This window comes from Panthera uncia, chromosome B1, assembly GCF_023721935.1.
Source record: "Panthera uncia isolate 11264 chromosome B1, Puncia_PCG_1.0, whole genome shotgun sequence".
Taxonomy (NCBI): Eukaryota; Metazoa; Chordata; class Mammalia; order Carnivora; family Felidae; genus Panthera; species Panthera uncia.
This window is the reverse complement of record NC_064811.1, coordinates 97,636,963-97,658,846: the sequence shown is the minus strand read 5'-3', so window position 1 is coordinate 97,658,846 and position 21,884 is coordinate 97,636,963. Positions and strand designations below refer to the sequence as shown.

Below are 21,884 nucleotides of genomic sequence, written 5' to 3'. Positions count from 1 at the left end.
CTTCACTGAAGCATGACATGAGAGCACTTTAAGGTGCCTCACCACTTTCCCGGCATATCATAAGATGATATTAATCATCACAAAGTTATGCAACCACACTGAAATTTTAGCCACAACACTGAATCTAATAAACTCCTAGAATATAGAATAGTAGGTTCTTCAAATGATGTCCTCTCTGTGTGGAGAAAATCTTCTCTCATATTTTCAAAAATTTCATTTTTCTGATATGACAGGTTTCCATGGTGCCTTACAGGCTAAAGATGGAGGGTGCACTGCTGCTCTGACCCAGCCAACCAAGCCCTGTGCCTGTTACTACTGTTCTTCTATTCATTTTTGCAAGAGAAGGAAGGCAGAGTCCATTGGCAGGAAAATAATCAGGTCCTATGATTTACTGGGCAAAGAAAGTGACTTACTAAAGATAAAGGTGTAGTATAAGGCTGCACACTCGTTCTAATTTAAAAAATTTTTTTTTATTTATTTTTGAGAGAGAGAGAGAGAAAGTGAAAGAGAGAGAGAGATAGAGATAGAGAGAGAGAGAGAGAGAGAGGGAGACAGGGTGTGATTGGGGAGGGGCAGAGACAGAGGGAGACACAGAATCCAAAGCAGGCTCCAGGCTCTGAGCTGTCAGCACAGAGCCCGATGAGGGGCTCTAACTCATGGACTGCAAGATCATGACCTGAGCCGAAGTTGGACACTCGACTGACTGAGCCACCCAGGAGCCCCTTGTTCTAATTTATATAGGAAGAACAAATATAAGTAATGTAGGATGAATAGAATAACATAATACTTCAACAAGGACAGACTTCAGTTTCACTTTCATATGATTAAATACTTGCTAATATAAAGGAACTTTTTTTCTTTATATGTAAAGGGCACCTTTAAATTTAATGTTTTATTTCCCTAATTTTTTCCCTCTTCATCACACACCCATGTTGCCATAATATAGTGAAACAAGGATAGCTTTTAGAGTCAGAGAAGTCTTTAGTTTATTTATAGGTTCCAATACATTTGAATTGTGTGATTGTAGGCAAGTCACATAACCCCTTAATGTCTGTATTTATATAGGTAAAAAGATGGATCGCAATACCTATTTTATTCTTTTTGAGAAGAAGTGGTACTATAATCCTGGCACATATTGGATAATCTAAAATGCCTTTTTCCTTTCTTTTTTTATTTCCTACTCTTGTTCTTCTTGTGTCTTTTTCAGGTCTCCTTGAGTTTTGTTTTATTTTTTTCACAATGATACTGCATTAGAGTGTGGGGGAAGGTGTCACCTGCATGTTATGTGGCAGATGCCAAGACCGAGGCATCATAATTAACTGACTGGCCTGATTAATGAGTCACCAGCTTCGGGTTTCTGAGTGATTATTTTACAGCTCGGGGAAGACTTCTAGAGAGGAATGCAAAGGAATGGGAATATGGAGTCAGGGTTTAGAATCTCTGATGACCCCAATCATTGCAGGGTTTTGAGTACTGCTACCTTTACGTGATAAATATGGTGGCCCTGGTGAAGAAACATTTGTTACATGGGACTGGCGATGCTTAAATACATGTTTTGTTTGTTTGTTTCGTTTTTGTTTTTGGACACAAGGATGATGTCATATAGTTTCACCACAATTAAACATCTCTACTTACATCCAAGAGACTCTCCTCTTGCTTAGCATTTTGTATGTCCTCGGGATACCATATTAGCGAAGATTACAATCAGTTACTTATTGCAGTTTTACTGTCCCACACTGAAAAAAGGCATAAGTCTCTTGGGGTTTCCCAGTAATCAGTTTGTTTCTGGCTTCCACCTTCTCTGGATACAGTGAATGTAGGTAGAGGGAGATGAGATTTCCTAGATTATGAAAAGTCACTCCTCCTACTGCTTTAAATCTCTATTCCCTGTCCCCTGTAACCTATCTTTCCTACACCTTTCTTGTCATCTTTCCTTTGCTCCTTTTTCTACCTGGACTTTACACAAAGTTTATTTATCAGCACAGTGGAAAGGTAGCTTTGGAAAGATAGCTCAGGCATTTGTTGTGCTTTCCTGAATACCATGGTGAAATCTGCTATTAAAATATTTATACATTTGAATCATGCAGGTATTAGACAAATGATGTCTGCCCTTTGATAGATTTATATAAATTCATAGTAGGCATAAATATATGCCTTTCCCTTTTTCTTTATAACTCTTTCTTATCTGATTTCACTTAATCCTACTTTGGGTATATTTTATATCAGAATTATATTGAGAATAAATGTCTATTGCTTATTATTTTAAACATTACGATAAAAAGCAGTTCAAACATAGCTGTGATGGGCTGTCCTGGGCTCTTGCCACCCTTTTATCTCCTGACTTTTGCCCACCTTTGTTAGAACTGGAGGAAGAGAGAACTAGAAGTCAAATTCCCCAATTTTAAGTGTCATTTCTTAAATTGTTACAAAACTATGCTGAAATCTAATAAAGTTAGTGCAAATTATTATTTATTTTGTATCTATTTAAATAACTTATCTTTCAGTATTTTATCTTCAATTTTTCCTGCCATGATATTTAAAATCATCATTGATTGAGACTCTACCTTTTGTCAAGCATTGTGTTAACTGTTTTATAAGCACCATCTCATTTAATTCTCACTACAACCTTATGAGGTGAGGGCTACTACTAACTCTATTCTTCAAATAAGGAAACTGATATTTGGAAAGGTGAAATAATTTGTCCCAAGTCACTGACAAGGTTGGTACAGAAACCAGTTTCTTACTGGACATTTTTATTGTGAGGTGTGGGAAGTACTCAAGTAAGGAAAGAGGACAAATATTTCAGAAACAAAAAGGAAGGAGAGCAACTGCCTAGAGACATTCTTTAGCATTCAGCATTGGACAAAAAATTGAGTTGCCAGAAGTTTTTTTTTTTTTTTTTAATTTCTGTTTTGGGAAAGGAAGCTTTTAATTATTCTTAGTATTTTAGAGTGATTTTCTTTCACAACAAAACATGGTCAAATTTTGGTCTCTGACCTATAAATTCTTTTTGTTTTAATTTAGAAATTTATTTTATTTATTTATTTTTATAATTTATTGTCAAGTTAGTTAACATACAGTGTAGTTTTGGCTTCAGCGGTGGATTCCAGTGATCCATCACTTACCTACAACACCCAGTGCTCATCCCAACAAGTGCCCTTCTCAATGCCCATCACCCATTTTCCCTTCTCCCCCACCCCCCAACCCTGATCAACCCTCAGTTTGTTCTCTGTATCTAAGAGTCTCTTATGATTTGCCTTCCTCTCTGTTTGTAACTTATTTTTCCTTCCCTTCCCCTATGGTCTTCTGTTAAGTTTCTCAAATTCCACATATGAGTGAAAACATATGGTATCTGTCTTTCTCTGACTGACTTATTTCACTTAGCATAATACCTTCCAGTTTCGTCACATTGTTGCAAATGGCAAGATTTCAATATTTTTCTTTTCTTTTTTTAATGTTTATTTATTTTTGAGAGAGAGTGAGTGAGCAAGTGTGCTAGTGGCGGGCAGGACAGAGAGAGAAGGAGACACAGAATCTGAAGCAGGCTTCAGGCTCTGAGTGTCGGCACAGAGCTTGACGCAGGCTCGAACCACGAACTACAAGATCATGTCCTGAGCCAAAATCGCTTAACTGACTGAGCCACCCAGGAGCCCCAAGATTTCATTTTCCATTGCTGAGTAGTATTCTGGATATATATATACATATATATATATATATATATATATATATATATACACACACACACACAGATATATATATATATTTTATATATATATTTCTGTATATATATATATGTTATATATATTTCTGTGTGTGTGTATATATATATATGTGTATATATATGTATATCTCACATCTTCTAATCCATTCATCATTTGATGGAAATTTGGGATCTTTCCATAATGGACTCTAAATTCTAACCCAGATAAACAACTCCAAATTCAGAGCCCTTAACTATCATTCATTGACCAAATTTGGATTTTAGAAATAAGATCATCATTTACGAATTCGATATAATATTGCTTTTCACATTGTTAATTAATTCTGTAATATAGTTAGAATTTACCAAGACTGCTGGTTCTCCATGATCTGGGGAAATATACAAACCTAAAGTATCTATAGATAAGGGGAAGGAACCTTTTGCAATTCAGCTTCCTTTATCAAGGATTGCCAATTAAATATTAAAAATGCAATTTATCTAATGCATAAGACTTGGGCTCTGCCTGATCTAAAGTTAAGACTGTTTTTGGCACTTAACTAGCTGTATGACCTTAGGCCCCTCTAAGTTTCTATGTTCTTATCTAGAAACAGGGTAACATAATCTTTAACTCCTAGGATTCATTGAGAAGGTACATGAAAAGTGATTAGCTAAGTACCTAGAATGTGGTGCTGCTCACTAGAAGGGAACTATGATTTTATTTCCTTAATCTCTTTACTTCTCAAAAAATCCACAAATGCTTCGAAAACTAAATATATATCAAACAAGATGGAACCTCTTCCTGAAAGAAAGTCTTACTATTATGATAGTGCTATTTTTCTCCTTCCCTTTGAGATTGAATAAAATAGAATTTTTAATAGGATAAGGAATTACATATTTAGAAAGACAATATAATTCAATTAAACTTTACAATATCTAATTTTTGAAAGATTAGGAGTATTAAACTTTACATCTGTACTAAAAAATGACTTTATTGGTTTTAGATAAGCCTAGCTAAGTTGTGTGGAAGCTTTCATATCATGCGCAGATAACAAGATCCCTTCAAGCCTTGGCCTTAGCTTTCTCCTGTGTTCTACTTTCTTTGGCTTAAGTAGTGGCCATTCTTCTGTGAGCTGTGGGAAATGCCCACGTAGGGGAAAAGGACAAATATTTCAGAAACAAAAAAGAAGGAGAGCAATGGCTAGAGTCAATCTTTCACATTCAGCATTAGGCAAAAAAATAAGTTGCCAGAAGTGTTTTCTTATTTCTATTTCTATTATGTTTGGGAAAGAAAGTTTCCAAGAGTGAATTTCTTTCACAATGCAATGTGGTAAAATTTTATTCTCTGACCTTGTTTCATATAAATACTAATAGTTAAATGGGATTTTACTTTCAGTCAATCATTTGTTCATTAATTCATTTTCAGTAGTCATTGTTCTAGTTGCTGGTGTTACAACAGTGAAGACTTCATGGAGTGCTCATTTTAGTAAGCGAAGAGATGCAACAGATAAATAACTTAAAGACAAAGTACACCCACTCATGATAAAACTCTTAGCAATCTAGGAATAGAAGGAGCTCCTTTAAGCTAATAAAGAGTGTCTACAAACTAGTCTGTTGAAAGAATTCCCCTTGAGAATAGGGGAAAAAAAACTATTGAAAGATTTCCCCTGACGTCAGGAATAAGACATGTGTCATCATCACCACTTTTACTTAATGTTGTACTGGAGAGCTAACCTAGTGCAATATAGGTAAGGAAAAAAATTCACAAGGCTCAGAAAGGAGGAAGGACTGTTTTAGTATCCAAAATTTTATATGGTTGTATAAATAGAAAATTTTTAAAAAGCCTACAAAGTACAGAATTAATAAGTGAACATAGCAAGGTTTCTGGATACAAGATCAGTACACAAAATTAATTGTATTTTTACACACCATCAACAAAGAAATGCAAAATGAAATAAAAAACAAGTCACCACTTGATATTGCATCAAAAAGCCCCACCAAGGAATGAATCTAAAAACAGTAAAAGTTTTATCAAGTGCAATTAAAGATGACCTAAAGGCATTCAAAGATTGGAAAACTCAATATTTAGGATGGCATTTCTACCACAAATTAATAGATTTAATGCAATCTTAATAAAAATTCTACTAATTTCTTTGTGGACATTGGTAAGCTGATTCTAAAAAGTTATATGAAAATGCACAGGGCCAAGAATTTCCAAGGCAATCTTGAAGAAGATGAGCAAAACTGGGTATTAGTATTAAGTATATTAGTATTAGTATTTATTAGCAGAAATTAGTATTAATTACAAAGGTACAGTAAACAAGATCATGTGACGTACACAAATAGATCCAATGAACAGGAGAGTGTAGAGTCCACATATATGGTTATATATGACAATGATGACACTGTGGTGGAGTGGGGAGAGGATGGTCACTTAATACTTGGTGCCAATTAGATATCTTTGTGGAAGAAAGAAGGTATCTTGACCTCTATCTCATACATACAAAAAAATCAACTCCAGATGGATTTCAGATTTGTAAGTTGTAAGAACATAGAAGCATATTTTTATGATTTTATAGTATGCAAAAATATCTTTAAAAAGACACAAAAAATCGACCATACAGGAACAAAAAGATGAACTAGGCTACATTAAGTATTTTTGGTCATCGAAAAACACCATTAGGAATGTGAAAAGAAACCTGAAAAACAGGAGAATGTATATTTGCAACACACGTAACTGACGAAGGGCTCATTAAGAATGTATAAAGAAGAAAAAGAAAAAAATAATACATAAAGAATTTCTACAAATCAACAAGAAAAAGCAAGTAACCTAACAGAAAAAACATCTCAAATAGTTCACAAAAGAGGATCTCCAAATGGCCAATAAATATATGAAATAAGCTCAATGTTACTGCTCATGAAAGAAATGTACATTAAAACCATAAAATATCTCTATGTGCTCACCAGAAAGGCTAAATTTAAAAAGACGAACAATATCAAATGTTAGTGAGAATGTGGAATAACAAGAAAACTCATACACTGTTGGGAATGAAAATCAGTACAACCATTTTGAAAACCTGGCATTTTTCCACTAAAGTTGACCATAAGTGTGCTATATAACTAAAAATTCTACCCCTAGTTGATAACCAAGAGAAAAAAAAATAGTTATGATCTCTGAAGGATAGGTACAAAAGTGTTCTTAACATGATTGGTCAAAAAAAGCCAAAAACTAGAAAAAAAACCCCAACATCTACATTGGAAAGGAATGGAATAAGGAAATTTTGATATATTCAAACAATGGAATGCTATAAAGCAATGAAAATGAAAGAATTACAACTATATACAATAATATGTGTAAAACCAGAATGATATTAAACAGGGACACCTGGGTGGCTCAGTCACTTAATAAAACAAGCTGGATACAAAAGAGCTGATACTGTATGATTCCTTTTACACACATCTCAAAGCCATGCAAAATAGTTTATGATATTAGAAGCCAGGATATTGGTTTTCTTTGAGAGAGGCTAGTGACTGTGAGGAAGCACAAGGTAGGTGGGTGCGGGGATTCTGGTAGTATTCTCTCTCTTGATTTGTGCTGGTTTCTTAAAATTCATTGAGCACCACATTTACTACTTATTGCACTTTTATATATGTAAGTTATACTTCAGTAGAAAAGGAAGGCCATTATATAATAACATGATGAATAAATGTTCAAACCATAAACATTTTGTAAAGGTTAAAAAATGCTATCTTAAAGGGGCGCCTGGGTGGCTCAGTTGGTTAAGCATCCAACTTTGGCTCAGGTTATAATCTCACAGTTCTTGGGTTTGAGCCCCACGTCGGACTCTGCGCTGGCACCTGAGAGCCTGGAGCCTGCTTCAGATTCTGTCTCCCCCTCTCTCTCTGCCCTTCCCCCACTCGCACTCTGTCTCTCTCAAAAATAAATCAATAAACATTAAGAAAATGATATGCTAAATTGAATTGAATAATATGAGGAAAATAGAATAGGACAGAGACATGGAATGTAGGAAGAGGTAAGAAAAGGTGTCACAAAATTTATTTATTTATATTTATTTATTTATTATTTTAAATTTATTTAATTAAATTCAAATTAGTTAAAATGCAGTGTAGTATTGATTTCAGGAGTAGAACCCAGAGATTCATCACTTACATAGAACACCCAGTGCTCATCCCAACAAGTGCCCTCCTTAATGCCCATCATCCATTTAGCCCATTCCCTACCCACCTCCCCTCCAGCATCCCTCAGTTTGTTCCCTGTATTTAAGAATTTGTTATGGTTTGCCTTCCTCTCTGTTTTTATCTTATTTTTAAATACAGTGGTCAGAGAGGCCTTTGAGAGTAATTAACCGCCTTTTTCTTACCTGTATGGTAAAATTTTCCTGAAAATCCAAGGTTGAACGTAAAATTTGTGATTTGTGCACGCAAAAGATTCTGAGTGTCAAGCAGGGCCTGAAATACATAATTAAAAAACAAAAATCAGGTTAGAAAATGTCATTGAGAAGTTTTAAAAGATATCTTCCTTTTGCATTCAAAGGGTAAAACTACTCCTTTATACATGAGAGAATTAAATGATGGAAAGTAGTGTCTTTACCAATTTACAACCGGAGAGATGCTTTCAAGATAACATAAACATATACACATATTTATCCTTCAGCTTGCAATAAATTAGCAAAAAGTGTCAGCTAGAAAAAGGAAGTTACATGAAAAGTTTATTCTGCATGTATTAAAGGAACTGTTATCTAGTACATAAAATATATCTCCTTTCATTTCTCAGGGACATATATCACCAATTGTCAAAAGAAGGACACTCTTTAAGTGAAACTATGCAAGAACATATGTTGAAAGGAAACATTGTTATTTCTCAGATATGCCTTTGGTCTTCAAAATCCAAGACTTTTCAATCTTTAAGTCTTAGATTCCCACAAGGCAGTGATTGTTCTTCAAAAGAGGATATCATGATAAAGTAAATCTCTACTTCGGCCTTTCATTAAAAAACAAACAAACAGGGGCGCCTGGGTGGCTCAGTCGGTTGAGCGGCTGACTTCGGCTCAGGTCACGATCTCGCGGTCCGTGAGTTCGAGCCCCGCGTCCGGCTCTGTGCTGACAGCTCAGAGCCTGGAGCCTGTTTCGGATTCTGTGTCTCCCTCTCTCTGACCCTCCCCCGTTCATGCTCTGTCTCTCTCTGTCTCAAAAATAAATAAACATTAAAAAAACAAACAGCCCTACTTTTGAAGGTAAAACTTTTTAAAACAGAGTTTTAATTATTACATCTTATAAAGTATTTACCATGCTACGAATTAAAAAAAAAAAAATTTAAGGCTATTTATATTGAGAGCGATAGAGACAGTGTGAGCAGGGGACGAGCAGAAAGAGAGGGAGAGAAGGAAAATCCCAAGCAGGCTCTGAACTGTCAGGACAGAGCTCGATGTGGGACTCAAACTCATGAAATCATGAGATCATGACCTGAACTGAAACCGAGAATCGGATGCTTAACTGACTGAACCACTCAGGCACCCTCATGCTATGAATTTTTAATGGACTTATTTTCTTTCTGCTCCTTCTTTTCTTCCTCATTATTTAAATTCCTATTCTTATATTTCTTTTCTCCCTGCCACCCTCCCTACACAGACAACTAGGCAGAAAGTAACACTATAGACTATATTTGTGAAAGATCTTAGTTAATAACTTATTTTACGCATGAGGAAACTGAGGAGAAATGAGTTGCCCATTTTCACAGGTAAAATTAGTGGTAAATTGTAGACTAAGGATATAGATTGCCTGATTCCATATTAGGTACCCCTTTTCCCACTTTCCATAGTTACAACTGGGTCCACAATAAAATCTTATTTTAGCAGCATAGCTGACACCTGGAAGCCTTGCCCCATCATGTTCAAGGTCTCAGTCTTTATTGGGGAGCTAAATAGATACACCTTTTATTCAGAGATTATCCCTTATCTGTGGACATAAGTGATTCTCCTTATTGTGTAAAAACAGAGGAAGAGGACTTCTGAATCTCTATTTAAATTCGTCTGGCCAATGGTAATTTTCCAAAATTTAGGTATCCAAGTCTTCTTTTTCTATCACTGCTCTGTTTACATGAACAACTTACTTTGACTGAACAACTGAACCATAAAATATGTGGGTCCTGAGGGCACTCAAAGATAGAAGACACGTTTGTTTGTGGATTTCCACACCTAAGTATAGAAACAAAGGGTTAATCATGGCAATGTCATTAGGGACAGGTTAGATTCTGTCATTGCAAGGCCCGGGCATGGATTGGACAGGGAAAGGAGAATTTGGCCAGCTCAGCAGTGACAAAGTGAGTAATGGGACACAGAATCTTATTGTGTAAAGGGGTGGGGAGTGGTGCTGCCTGGATGTAGGGTGTGAGACTTTCTCATTCTGTCCTTATGGAAGGAACATAAGGTATAGAATAGGAAGGTATGGATTTATTTATTTATTTATTTATTTATTCACTTAATTAAAGTTTATTTATTTATTTTGAGAGAGAGAGGGCACGAACTGTGAGATCATGACCTGAGCTGAAACCAAGAGTTGGACGCTTAACTGACTGAGCCACCCAGGTGTCCCGGAAGGTATGGATTTAAATGCCAGCTCAGGGACTTATCGTGAAGTCATGTAAGACTTGGGAGTCAGATTCCCTCAGCTGAAATTCTGGATCTGTCTCTATTCAGTATTGGGCATGCTATTAACATTTTTAGACCTCAGACTCATCACATGTAAAGTATGAATAATAATAATTACCTCAAAGCACAGTTGTGAGGGTTACATGCTTTTATGCTCTTGACATAGTGACTGGCATATAATAGGTGGTCAACAATGATTAGTTCCTGCTCCTCTCTTATTGCTGCTGCTACTATCAGTACTATTAATAAGATTGTTGTTATTGTTAGTGATGTTAGACAATTTATATTCTCTGAAATTTTCTCTTCATTTGTTAGAGTGAAGATAATTATCTAACTCACAAAGATGTGATGAGGATTCTAAAAGGGATAATATATGTAGGAGTGCTTGACAAGCTTTTTAAAAAAGCTGCCTAAAGTATTAGGTGTTGATATAGTTATCAGCAATTATATATTTTATGTATATCATTATATATTACTAATAATTATGTCATCTATTTGTCTCATTAGTTAAAAGTTGTTTTTCTCATTTCTCATTTTATTTGTCTTCAGTCTCCTCTAGGCTTCCCTCTTCCCTTCTTTTTCATTTCTTCTCCCCATTTGAATATTCTAGCTAGCTCTTCTTACTGTTCCTTCCCGTTAGATCTTGTCTTCTTCTTTATCCATCTTACTTACTTCATTTATTCATTTTACTCACTTTATTCAATGGTTAAAGTATAGATTTGAAATTCATTTTAAAATAATTTCTTATGTGTTCAATGCTTTAACCTTAAAGTTGGAAGTTTTTTCTTTTTGTCTCTTTGAAAAAGTCTTTAGCTAACCTTGAGCTTTGCTATATGACCCTTGATTGCCTTTTAAAACTAATCTTTACAATACTTGATAAGAAAGCAAACAAACAAACAAACCTAGCTTGTTCTTTGGCCTTTGAAGCTAAATAATGTACCTGTGAACTAACCTCTAAATCAACTAGAATACATTGATTCAAATTATTGAACTAGCCATGATTATGCAGATTTGAGTTGGCATTTTACACATTTATCTGACATTCTAGAAACAAATACTAAAACACATAAAAGATATACTGAAACAGACAGTAGATACTACATTATGCCTATATCTGGGGAAGAGGGAAATTTATTTCTAGAGGATATTTTATATACTTAAGATAAGCCATAATATTTCTTATCTCTTATACTGTTGTTTTTAGAAGCCAGATTTGGGGGGCGGTATATGAAAACAATGTTATATGTTCATCCACTATTCCATCTTTTCAAAATAGGCTTCTGAAGTGCTAGAAGCTAGAACACCCAGCAATGTTCTTAGATTATATCCTTTTCATTGAACTCTTCATTGCTAGAATGATTTTATTCAGCATTAGTCTATTTAAAACTGAGCTAGTCTATTATTACTATGAACAAAGTATTATAAAAATCATATAAATGATTTTTTGCTTTATTCTCTATGTGCAACATGTCAAAAATGCTGTGATAATATCTAGAAGTATAATCATGATAAACCAAATCAGTGTTCTCATATCAAATTCAGAAAACCAAATGCATTTTGGGCAGGCAAACCCTCTCATGTGTAGAGTATGTTGGTCACGGAGGAGGTAAAGAATCACAACCACCTGCAGAGGTACCATTCAGTGGTCTCCTCCAATCCAAGAACCCTAGGAACAGATTTCTATTGTCAGAAATACTTTGATTATTGACAAATGGTACTTGTATTTTTAACTGTTCCAAAACTTTGTATATAATTAGCAAGGTAATCTACAACTCCAGGCATCAGTAATTACTTTTAAAATAAAACACTACTAACCTTACACCTAAAGGAGCTAGAAAAAGAACAGCAAATAAAGCCTATGCCAGCAGAAGAAGGGAAATAACAAAGATTAGAGCAGAAATGAACGATATATAAACAACAACAACAACAACAAAACCAGTAGAGGGGCTCCTTGGTGGCTCTGTTGGTTAAGCATCTGGCTTTGGCTAAGGTCATGACCTTGCAGTTTGTGAGTTTGAGACCCACATTGGGCTCTGCGCTGACAAATCTCAGAGCCTGCAGCCTGCTTCAGATTCTGTGTCTCCCTCTATCTCTCTCTGCCCCTCCCCTGCTCACACTTTGTCTCTCTCTCTCTCAAAAATGAATAAACTTCAAACAAACAAACAAACAAACAAACAGTAGAACAGATCAACAAAACTAAGAGCTGGTTCTTGGAAAGATTTAACAAAATTGATAAACCCCTAGCCAGACTTATCAAAAAGGAAAGAGAAAGGAACCAAACAGATAAAATCACAAATGAAAAAGAGATCACAACCAACACCATAGAAATACAATTATAAGACAATACTATGAAATATTATATGCCAACAAAACTGGGAAATCTGGAAGAAATGGACAAATTCCTAGAAACATACAAGCTACCAAAACTGAAACAGGAAAAAAATAGAAAATTTGACAGACCCATTATCAGCAAAGAAATTGACTCAGTAATCAAAAATCTCCCAACAAATCTGTGCCAAAAGGTTTCCCAGGGGAATTCTACCAGACATTTAAACAAGAGTTAATATCTATTCTCAAACTGTTCAAAAAAATAGAAATGGAAGGAAAGCTTCCAACCTCATTCTATGAGGCCAGCATTACCTTGATTCCAAAACCAGACAAAGACCCCTCTAAAAAGGAGAATTATAGGCCAATATCCCTGATGAACCTGGATGCAAAAATTCTCAAAAAGATACTAGCAAATTGAATCCACTAGTACATTAAAAGAATTATTCACCATGATCAAGTGGGATTTATTCCTGGGCTGCAGGGCTGGCTCAGTATTCACAAATCAATGTGATATACCACATTACTAAAAGAAAGGATAAGAACAATATGATCTTATCAATAGATGAAGAAAAAGCATTTGACAAAATACAGCATTGTTCCTTGATAAAAATCCTCAAGAAAGTAGGGATAGAAAGAATATACCTCAACATCATAAAGGCCATATGTGAAAAACCCACAGATAATATCTTCCTCAATGGGGAAAAATTGAGAGCTTTTCCTCTGTGGTCAGGAACATGAAAGGGATATCCACCCTCACCAGTGTTGTTCAACATAGTACTGGAAGTCCTAGCCACAGCAATCAGACAACAAAAATAAATAAAAGGCATACAAATTGGCAAAAATGAAGTAAAACTCTCATTCTTCACAGATGACGTGATATTTGATGTGGAAAACCCAAAAGAGTCCAACAGAAAACTGCTAGAACTGATACGTGAATTCAGCAACGTTGCAAGATATAAAATCAATGTACAGATCGGTTGCATTTCTAGACACCAATAATGAAGCAGCAGAAAGAGATATCAAGAAATCGATCCTATTTACAATTGCACCCAAAACTGTCAGATACCAAGGAATAAACCTCACCAAAGAGGTATGCTGAAAACTATAGAAAGCTTAATGAAAGAAATTGAAGAAGACACAAAGAAATAGAAAAGCATGCCATGTTCATGGATTGGAAGAACAAATATCGTTAAAATGTTGATAGTACCCAAAGCAGTCTACACATTCAGTGCAATCCCTATCAAAATAACACCAGCGTTCTTCATAGAGCTAGAACAAACAATTCTAAAATTTGTATGGAACCACAAAAGACCCCGAATAGCCGAGGTAATGTTTAAAAGGAAATCCAAAGATGGAGGCATCACATTTCCAGACTTCAAGCTGTATTACAAAGCTGTAATCATCAAACAAAATGGTACTGGCACAAAACTAGAGACAGAGATCAATGGAACAGAATAGAGAACCCACAAATGGACTCACAAATGTATGGCCAACTAATCTTCATCAAAGCAGGAAAGAATATCTAATGGGAAAGAGTCTTCACAAATGGTATTGGCAAAACGGGACAACAACATGCAGAAGAATGAAACTGGACCACTTTCTTACACCATACACAAAAATATATTCAAAATGGATGGAAGACCTAAATGTAAGACAGAAAACCATCAAAATCCTAGAGGAGAAAACAGGCAGTAACCTCTTTGACTTTGGTTGCAGCAGCTTCTTACTAGACATGCCTCTGGAGGCAAGGGAAACAAAAACAAAAATGAACTATTGGGACCTCATCAAGATAAAAAGCTTCTGCACAGCAAAGGAAACAATCAACAAAACTAAAAGGCAACTTTTAGAATGGGAGAAGATATTTTCAAATCACATATCAGATAAAGGGTTAGTATCCAAAAATCTATAAAGAAATTACCAAATTCAATACCCAAAAATGACAAATAATCCAGTGAAGAAAGGGGCAGAAGACCTGAATAGACACTTTTCCAAAGACATCCAGATGGCTAACTGACACATGAAAAGATGGTCAACATCACTCATCATCAGGGAAATACAAATCAAAATCACACTGAAATACCACCTCACGCTGGTCAGAGTGGCTAAAATTAACAAGGCAGGCAACAACAGATGCTGGTGTGGATGTGGAGAAACAGGAACCCTCTTGCACTGTTGGTGGGAATGCAAACTGGTGCAGCTGCTCTGGAAAACAGTGTGGAGGGTCCTGAAAAAATTAAAAATAGAACTACTCTATGACCCATCAATTGCACTACTAGGTATTTATCCAGAAGATACAAAAATGATGACTCGGAAGGGCACATGCACCCTAATGCTATCAGCAACAGCCAAATTATGGAAGGAGCCCAAATGTCCCTTGACTGATGAATGGATAAAAAGGATGTGGTGTGTATGTACGTACACACACACACACACACACACAGACATTGGAATTTTACTTGGCTCAAAAAGAATGAGATCTTACCATTTGCAACATTGTGGATGAAACTAGAGGGTATTATACTAAGTGAAATAGGTCAGGGAAAGACAAATATATGATTTCACTCATATGTGGAATTTAAGAAACAAACAGATAAACATAGAGGAAGGGAAGGAAAAATAAGATAAAAAGAGAGAGGGAGGCAAACCATGAAAGACTCTCAAATACAGAGAACAAACTCAGGGTGGCTGGAGAAGCGGTGGGTGGAGGGATGGGCTAAATGGGAGATGGGCGTTAAGGAGGGCACTTGTTGGGATGAGCACTGGGTGTTACATGAAAGTGATGAGTCACTAAATTCTACTCCTGAAACCAATACTACGCTATATATTAAGTAACTTGAATTTAAATAAATAAAAAATAAATAAAATAACACATTACTTTTTCTAGTTAAAAAAATTAAAATCACTAATAAATCCACCTTTTAAGGCAAATTAATATTATGATGAATTCTTTCCTAATTTTACCAATAACTACATATACCTAAGTATAGACAGATATATAGATATATAGGTAAGTGAGATTAGAGCCATGAGGCAAAAATTAGAACTGTACCTATTATTACTAAAAATACAGAGTTTTGAATTTTGCTTTTGTCATCTAATAGTACATTCTGAGCTTCCTCTGGTCACATTAACTTCCCCAAACCAAATTTGTTAATGGGTGCAGAATACTGCATCAAATTGGTACCTTATAATTAACCATTTCATCTTACTGTTGTATGTTTTGGCTGTTTATATTTTTTGTCTAATATAAATACTGCTCTGTGTACCAATACATATTTATATACCAATGAAGTAGCCATTTCTGCAGGAGATAAGAAGATAAGAATAATTCTGTTTATTCTTTGGCAAACAAAACAACTTTCCAGCAAATTTGAAGATGCTCATGAAAGCATTAAAAGAGAACATAATATTCAGTTAAAATTACAAGAGAATTGCACAATGAATATAGTTTAACATGAAAATTTGACTATTTTCAAAATGATTCTTTCAAATCTTGAATCTATATGCTACCCCACTAACTTAGTTTTTTGAGGCTTCATTCTACAAAGCCAAAAACACGTGCAGGCATTAAAAGATCTAGTTGAAGGCCAAGAAGATCTAATTTAAAGACATTGAGCTCTGAGAACTAAGCAAAATGGGAGCTTTTATATATCTTTGGATTTTCTCCAACTTCCCTTAACAGAATGAATATATCAATTAAAGTAAATCAATGAGACGAAGTTTAAAAATAACTGCAAAAACGTTTTATATGGAGATTCATGTTAGTATTCATTACAGTGTGACATTCTTTGAGGGAACATTTGCTAATTTTGTGTTTCTTATCTATGCTTCACAGATAATATTTTGACCTGTTTCCTCTTTTATAAGGTAACTGAAGGAGTGGGTGAGCCAAATTAAAACTGGGGAAGAAAGTTTAGTGCTGAGTGTGGTTTTTTAGCAGCAGGCACAGATAGTGTTTCAGCACAGAATTTTTAGAGTTAACATTTTCCTAATCAAACATTTCCTAAATATAAATATATACAATGTATCTGTATCTCATAAAGTAAATGAGAACAATTGGGCAGCTAATTGCAAAATCTTGTATCTATCTATGTATCTATCCACACACAAACATGCACACTCAGGCATCACAGGTATATAATGTAAAAGATCATTATTCCCATTTCAGACACAATAGACATGATTTACATAAAGTGACTTTCCCCTAGTCATAATTAAGTGTTGAAGAAGTGATTCAAACAAGGATTTGGATTGCAAAGCTCACTGCTTCTGTTGTCCATAGAAAGAACAAGGATACTAACACTGAACACTCTTACCACTGGCATACAGAGCCACTGGTGACAAAATCCACTAGAAGGAAATAAGGGATGGCTTTTTGTATCACTTTAGCCAACTAATTGTCACTCTTAGTTTCCAAATCCTAAAGGAATGAGGGGGATGGGAAGACTAGATTGGTCAGTGAATACCCAGCCAAACTAGGATTGTTTATCTACTGGCATGCATATTAAAGAACAGTCACTCAGTGCACCCTGTGTGGAGCTGGACAGTAGGATGCTGAAGGGCTTTAACGCCATAGCTGGCACCTTGGTCTCCTTACCAGGTATAGAACTAGAAAGGCTTTCTATAGAAGACCTGTTCTCAGACCAGAAAAGCACCGAAATTTGCTGAAAACAGTTAGCTAGGCATAATATTAGAGTGAAGGCATCTTGCACAATTAGAGGGAAGACAGCTTTAGAGGAAAACAATGAGCAATAAAGCCAGGACCAACTACATTACTTGACCTGCCTATGAAGTGACACTGAGGTTGGAAATCAGAAGGAGATGCAGGCATGTTGGGTAGGCCAGTGGAGTACATAAGATTTGGCCACTTGTTGTAACAGTATTTAAACTCTCTTGACAAGGAACTGGTAGACCTAGAGCTGTACTACCTGACAGTAACATTCCTAATGGTAAATCAATCATTCAGTGTTTAGTTGACTGTTTTCTAAATTTGAAGTCTACACACAAAAAGGGGGAAACTATATCCTGCTAACTTAAAATATAAATACCAAAGGTGGGAGTGTGTTTTCTACATTTTACATGAGCCTCATCACATTTGGGAAAATGGATACGGAACTTTCACCTGGGAATTTGCTAAGTATAGTCAGGTGTTTTAAAGATTATCCTGCTTATTACTGACATTACATTAAGTCATGGTCACCATATGCTGAATGTTTAGACCTTGAGTGTGGCCTCACGAACATGGGCATGATTAATGAACAGCAGGTTTGGAATCAGAATGCGGTAGGAGTCTGACTCTGCCATTTGACTACTCCACAAGTCTGGACAAGTTTTTGAACCTCTCAGATCAGTTTCCTTCTCTGGGAAATAGTGACAACAATATACTGCTCATGGGTTAGGTATAAAGATCACATGGGAAAATGGATATACGGCCCTAAAACCTTTCCTAGCACATGGAGGTGGAGTTTTAGCTCTGTGGATGGAATCATTTCTCCCTTCCTCTGAACCTTATCCTAAATCAGGCATATGCCTAAAATTTTAAATGGTATTTTCAAATTGGACCTTAGTACTTTCAGGGATGTCTAATCAGCACTGAGGGTTTTAAGCAAAAGAGGAAGATGATGCAAGTAGCTATATCAGAGTAACTTTTACAAGGCTTTGTATTCCTTTCTGAGTGAATTCTTCATTCTCCCACTCAACGTTCAGGTATTTTATTGTTTGTATTGCCGAAACAGATTAAGGACAAAGGTTTGTGTGAAAGTCAAGGAGAAAATAGTTACATAGTAATCTTAAATTATTTCTGTTACATACTTACACTGGTACAGAGCATACATTATACATAACCTCTAAATTATACAGATGAGAGATGGTTTTGCTAGAACATTTGTTGACACAAAAGTGGCAAATAATGACATGTGAGTGGGAAAATAAAGACCAATTAAGTATGTGCTATTCTCACTAAGTGTTCACTTGAAATTGTTATGCATATTCTATTCAGTTTATGGTTGATATACTAAAGTAGTCAAAATATTAATGTACTTAAAAAAGGAAATAAACATAAAAAGTAGTTCAGTTTAGGGGCACCTGGGTGGCTCAGTCGGTTAAGCGCCCAACTTCGGCTCATGTCACAATCTCATGGTTTGTGAGTTTGAGTCTGGCCTCGGGCTCTTTGCTGACAGCTCGGAGCCTGGAACCTGCTTCAGATTCGGGGTCTCCCTCTCTGTGCCCCGCCCCTGCTCAAACTCTGCCTCTCTCTCCCTCTCTCAAAAACAAACATTAGGGGCGCCTGGGTGGCGCAGTCGGTTAAGCGTCCGACTTCAGCCAGGTCACGATCTCGCCGTCCGTGAGTTCGAGCCCCGCATCAGGCTCTGGGCTGATGGCTCGGAGCCTGGAGCCTGTTTCCGATTCTGTGTCTCCCTCTCTCTCTGCCCCTCCCCCGTTCATGCTCTGTCTCTCTCTGTCCCAAAAATAAATAAAAAATGTTGAAAAAAAAAATTAAAAAAAAAAAAAAAAAAACAAACATTAAAAAAAATTTTTTTTAAAGTAGTTCAGTTTCTTACAATATGGTATCTTTAGGAAAATGTAAGCTATATCTCACACATTCAGTTATAGACAAAAAGGTTTTTACGAGTTGTAAAAAACATAATTTTGATGCCTTAATAATTTAAAATACTTGCTTTTAGCAGCAAAGCAGAAAAGGAAGCATAGCTCTAGGATGCCATATGAGGGGACTGAGGCATGTCAACCCACTTACTATTATTTCATAGTAAATTAGATTTCCACTAATTGTTGCAGAGGTATGTTGGAAATCCCTTAAATACCATATTTGCTTTTCTTTTTTTTTAATTAAGTTTTTAAAAATTTTAATGCCAGTATAATTAACATATAGTGTTATATTAGTTTCAGGTGTACAATATAGTGACTCAACACTTCTGTACATTACTCAGTGCTCATCATGATAAGTGCACTCTTTAATCCCCATCACCTATGTCACCCACCCCCCCAACAACCTCCCCTCTGGTAACCATCACTTTGTTCTCTATAGTTAAGAGTCTGTATCTTGAATTCTCTCTCTCTCTCTCTCTCTCTCTTTCTCTCTCTTTTACTTTGCTTGTTTTGTTTCTTAAATTCCACATGTGAGTAAAATCATATGACATTTGTCTTTCTCTGACTGACTTATTTCACTTAGCATAATACTCTCTAGCTACATCCATGTCATTGAAAATGGCAAGATTTCGTTCTTATATTTTGTGGCTGAGTAATATTCCATTTACATATATACCACCTCATTTTTAATTTTTTTAAAGTTTATTTATTTATTTTTGGCAGAGAGACAGAGCAAGTGGGGGAGGGGCAGAGAGAGAAGGAGAGAGAGAATCCCAAGCAGGCTCCACACTGTCAGCACAGAGCCCAATGTAGGTCTCAAAATCACAAAATGTGAGATCATGACCTGCGATGAAACCAAGAGTCACTCAGCCCTACTAAGCCACCCAAGTGCCCCTATACCACCTCATTTTTTTTTAATATGAAATTTATTGTCAAATTGGTTTCCATACAACACCCAGTGCTCATCCCAACAGGTGCCCTCCTCAATACCTATCACCCACCCTCCCCTTCCTCTCATCCCCCATCAACCCTCAGTTTATTCTCAGTTTTTAAGGGTCTCTTATGTTTTGGCTGCCTCTCTCTCTAACCTTTTTTTTTTTTCCTTCCCCTCCCTCATGGTCTTCTGTTAAGTTTCTCAGGATCCACATAAGAGTGAAAACATAAGGTATCTGTCTTTCTCCGACTGACTTATTTCACTTAACATAACACTCTCCAGGTCCATCCACGTTGCTACAAAAGGCCAGATTTCATTCTTTCTCATTGCCATGTAGTATTCCATTGTGTATATAAACCACAATTTATTTATCCATTCATCAGCTGATGGACATTTAGGGTCTTTCCATAATTTGGCTATTGTTGAAAGTGCTGCTATAAACATTGGGGTACAAGTGCCCCTATACATCAGCACTCCTGTATCCCTTGGGTAAATTCTAGCAGTGCTATTGCTGGGTCATAGGGTAGATCTATTTAATTTTTTGAGGAACCTCCACACTGTTTTCCAGAGCGGCTGCACCAGTTTGCATTCCCACCAACAGTGCAAGAGGGTACCTGTTTCTCCACATCCTTGCCAGCATCTATAGTCTCCTGATTTGTTCATTTTAGCCACTCTGACTGGCGTGAGGTATAACACCTCATTTTTATTTATTCATCAGTCAGTGGACATTTGGGCTGTTTCCACAATTTGGCTATTGTGGATACAATTGTAGATAATGCTCCTGCTGTAAACACTGGGGCCACATGTATCGCTTTGAATTAGTATTTTTGTATTCTTTTAGTAGTATAATTGCTGGATCATAGGATAGTTCCATTTTAACTTTTTAAGGAACCTGCACACTGTTTTCCAGAGTGGCTACACTAGTTTGCATTTCCACTAACAGTGCAAGAGGGTTCCCCTTTCTCCACATCCTCACCAACACCCGTTGTTTCTTGTGTTGTTGATTTTAGCGATTCTGAGAGGTGTGAGGTGATATTTTATTGTAGTTTTGTTTTGCATTTCCCTAATGATAAGTGATGTTGAAAATCTTTTCATGTTTGTTGGCTATATGTACATCATCTTTGGAAATGTCTGTTCATGTCTTCTCCCCATTTTTAATTGGATTATTTGTTTTTTGGGTGTTGAGTTGTATCAGTTCTTTATATATTTTGAATACTAACCCTTTATCATTAATGTCATTTGCAAATATCTTCTATCATTCCAAAAGTTGCCTTTTAGTTTCGTTGATTATTTCTTTCACTGTGCAGAAGCTTTTTGTTTTGAATAGTCCCAATAGTTTATTTTTGTGTTTGTTTTGCTTGCCTCAGGATACATGTCTAGAAAGAAGTTGCTAAGGCCAATATCAAAGAAGTTACTGCCTCTGTTCTCTTCTAGGATTTTTGATGGTTTTCTGTCTTACATTTAGGCCTTCCATCCATTTTGAATATATTTTTGTGTATGGTGTAAGAAAGTGGTCCAGTTTCATTCTTCTGCACGTTGTTGTCCCGTTTTGCCAATACCATTTGTGAAGACTCTTTCCCATTGGATATTCTTTCCTGCTTTGTTGAAGATTAGTTGGCCATACATTTGTGAGTCCATTTGTGGGTTCTCT

General features: G+C 36.0%; 1 protein-coding gene and 1 long non-coding RNA gene across 2 annotated transcripts in view; one reads left to right on the top strand and one right to left on the bottom strand.

The window, feature by feature from the left end:
* LOC125923055 (uncharacterized) overlaps positions 1–21,884 on the top strand; it is a 205,601-nt gene that overhangs the window by 137,183 nt on the left and 46,534 nt on the right. The gene's annotated exons all lie outside the window — the stretch shown is intronic.
* LOC125923054 (bifunctional heparan sulfate N-deacetylase/N-sulfotransferase 3) overlaps positions 1–21,884 on the bottom strand; it is a 168,403-nt gene that overhangs the window by 110,300 nt on the left and 36,219 nt on the right. Inside the window, exon 2 of the mRNA XM_049631088.1 lies at positions 8,080–8,167. Within this exon, the coding sequence (XP_049487045.1) occupies positions 8,080–8,167 (88 nt within the window). The remainder of the gene's footprint in view (positions 1–8,079; positions 8,168–21,884) is intronic.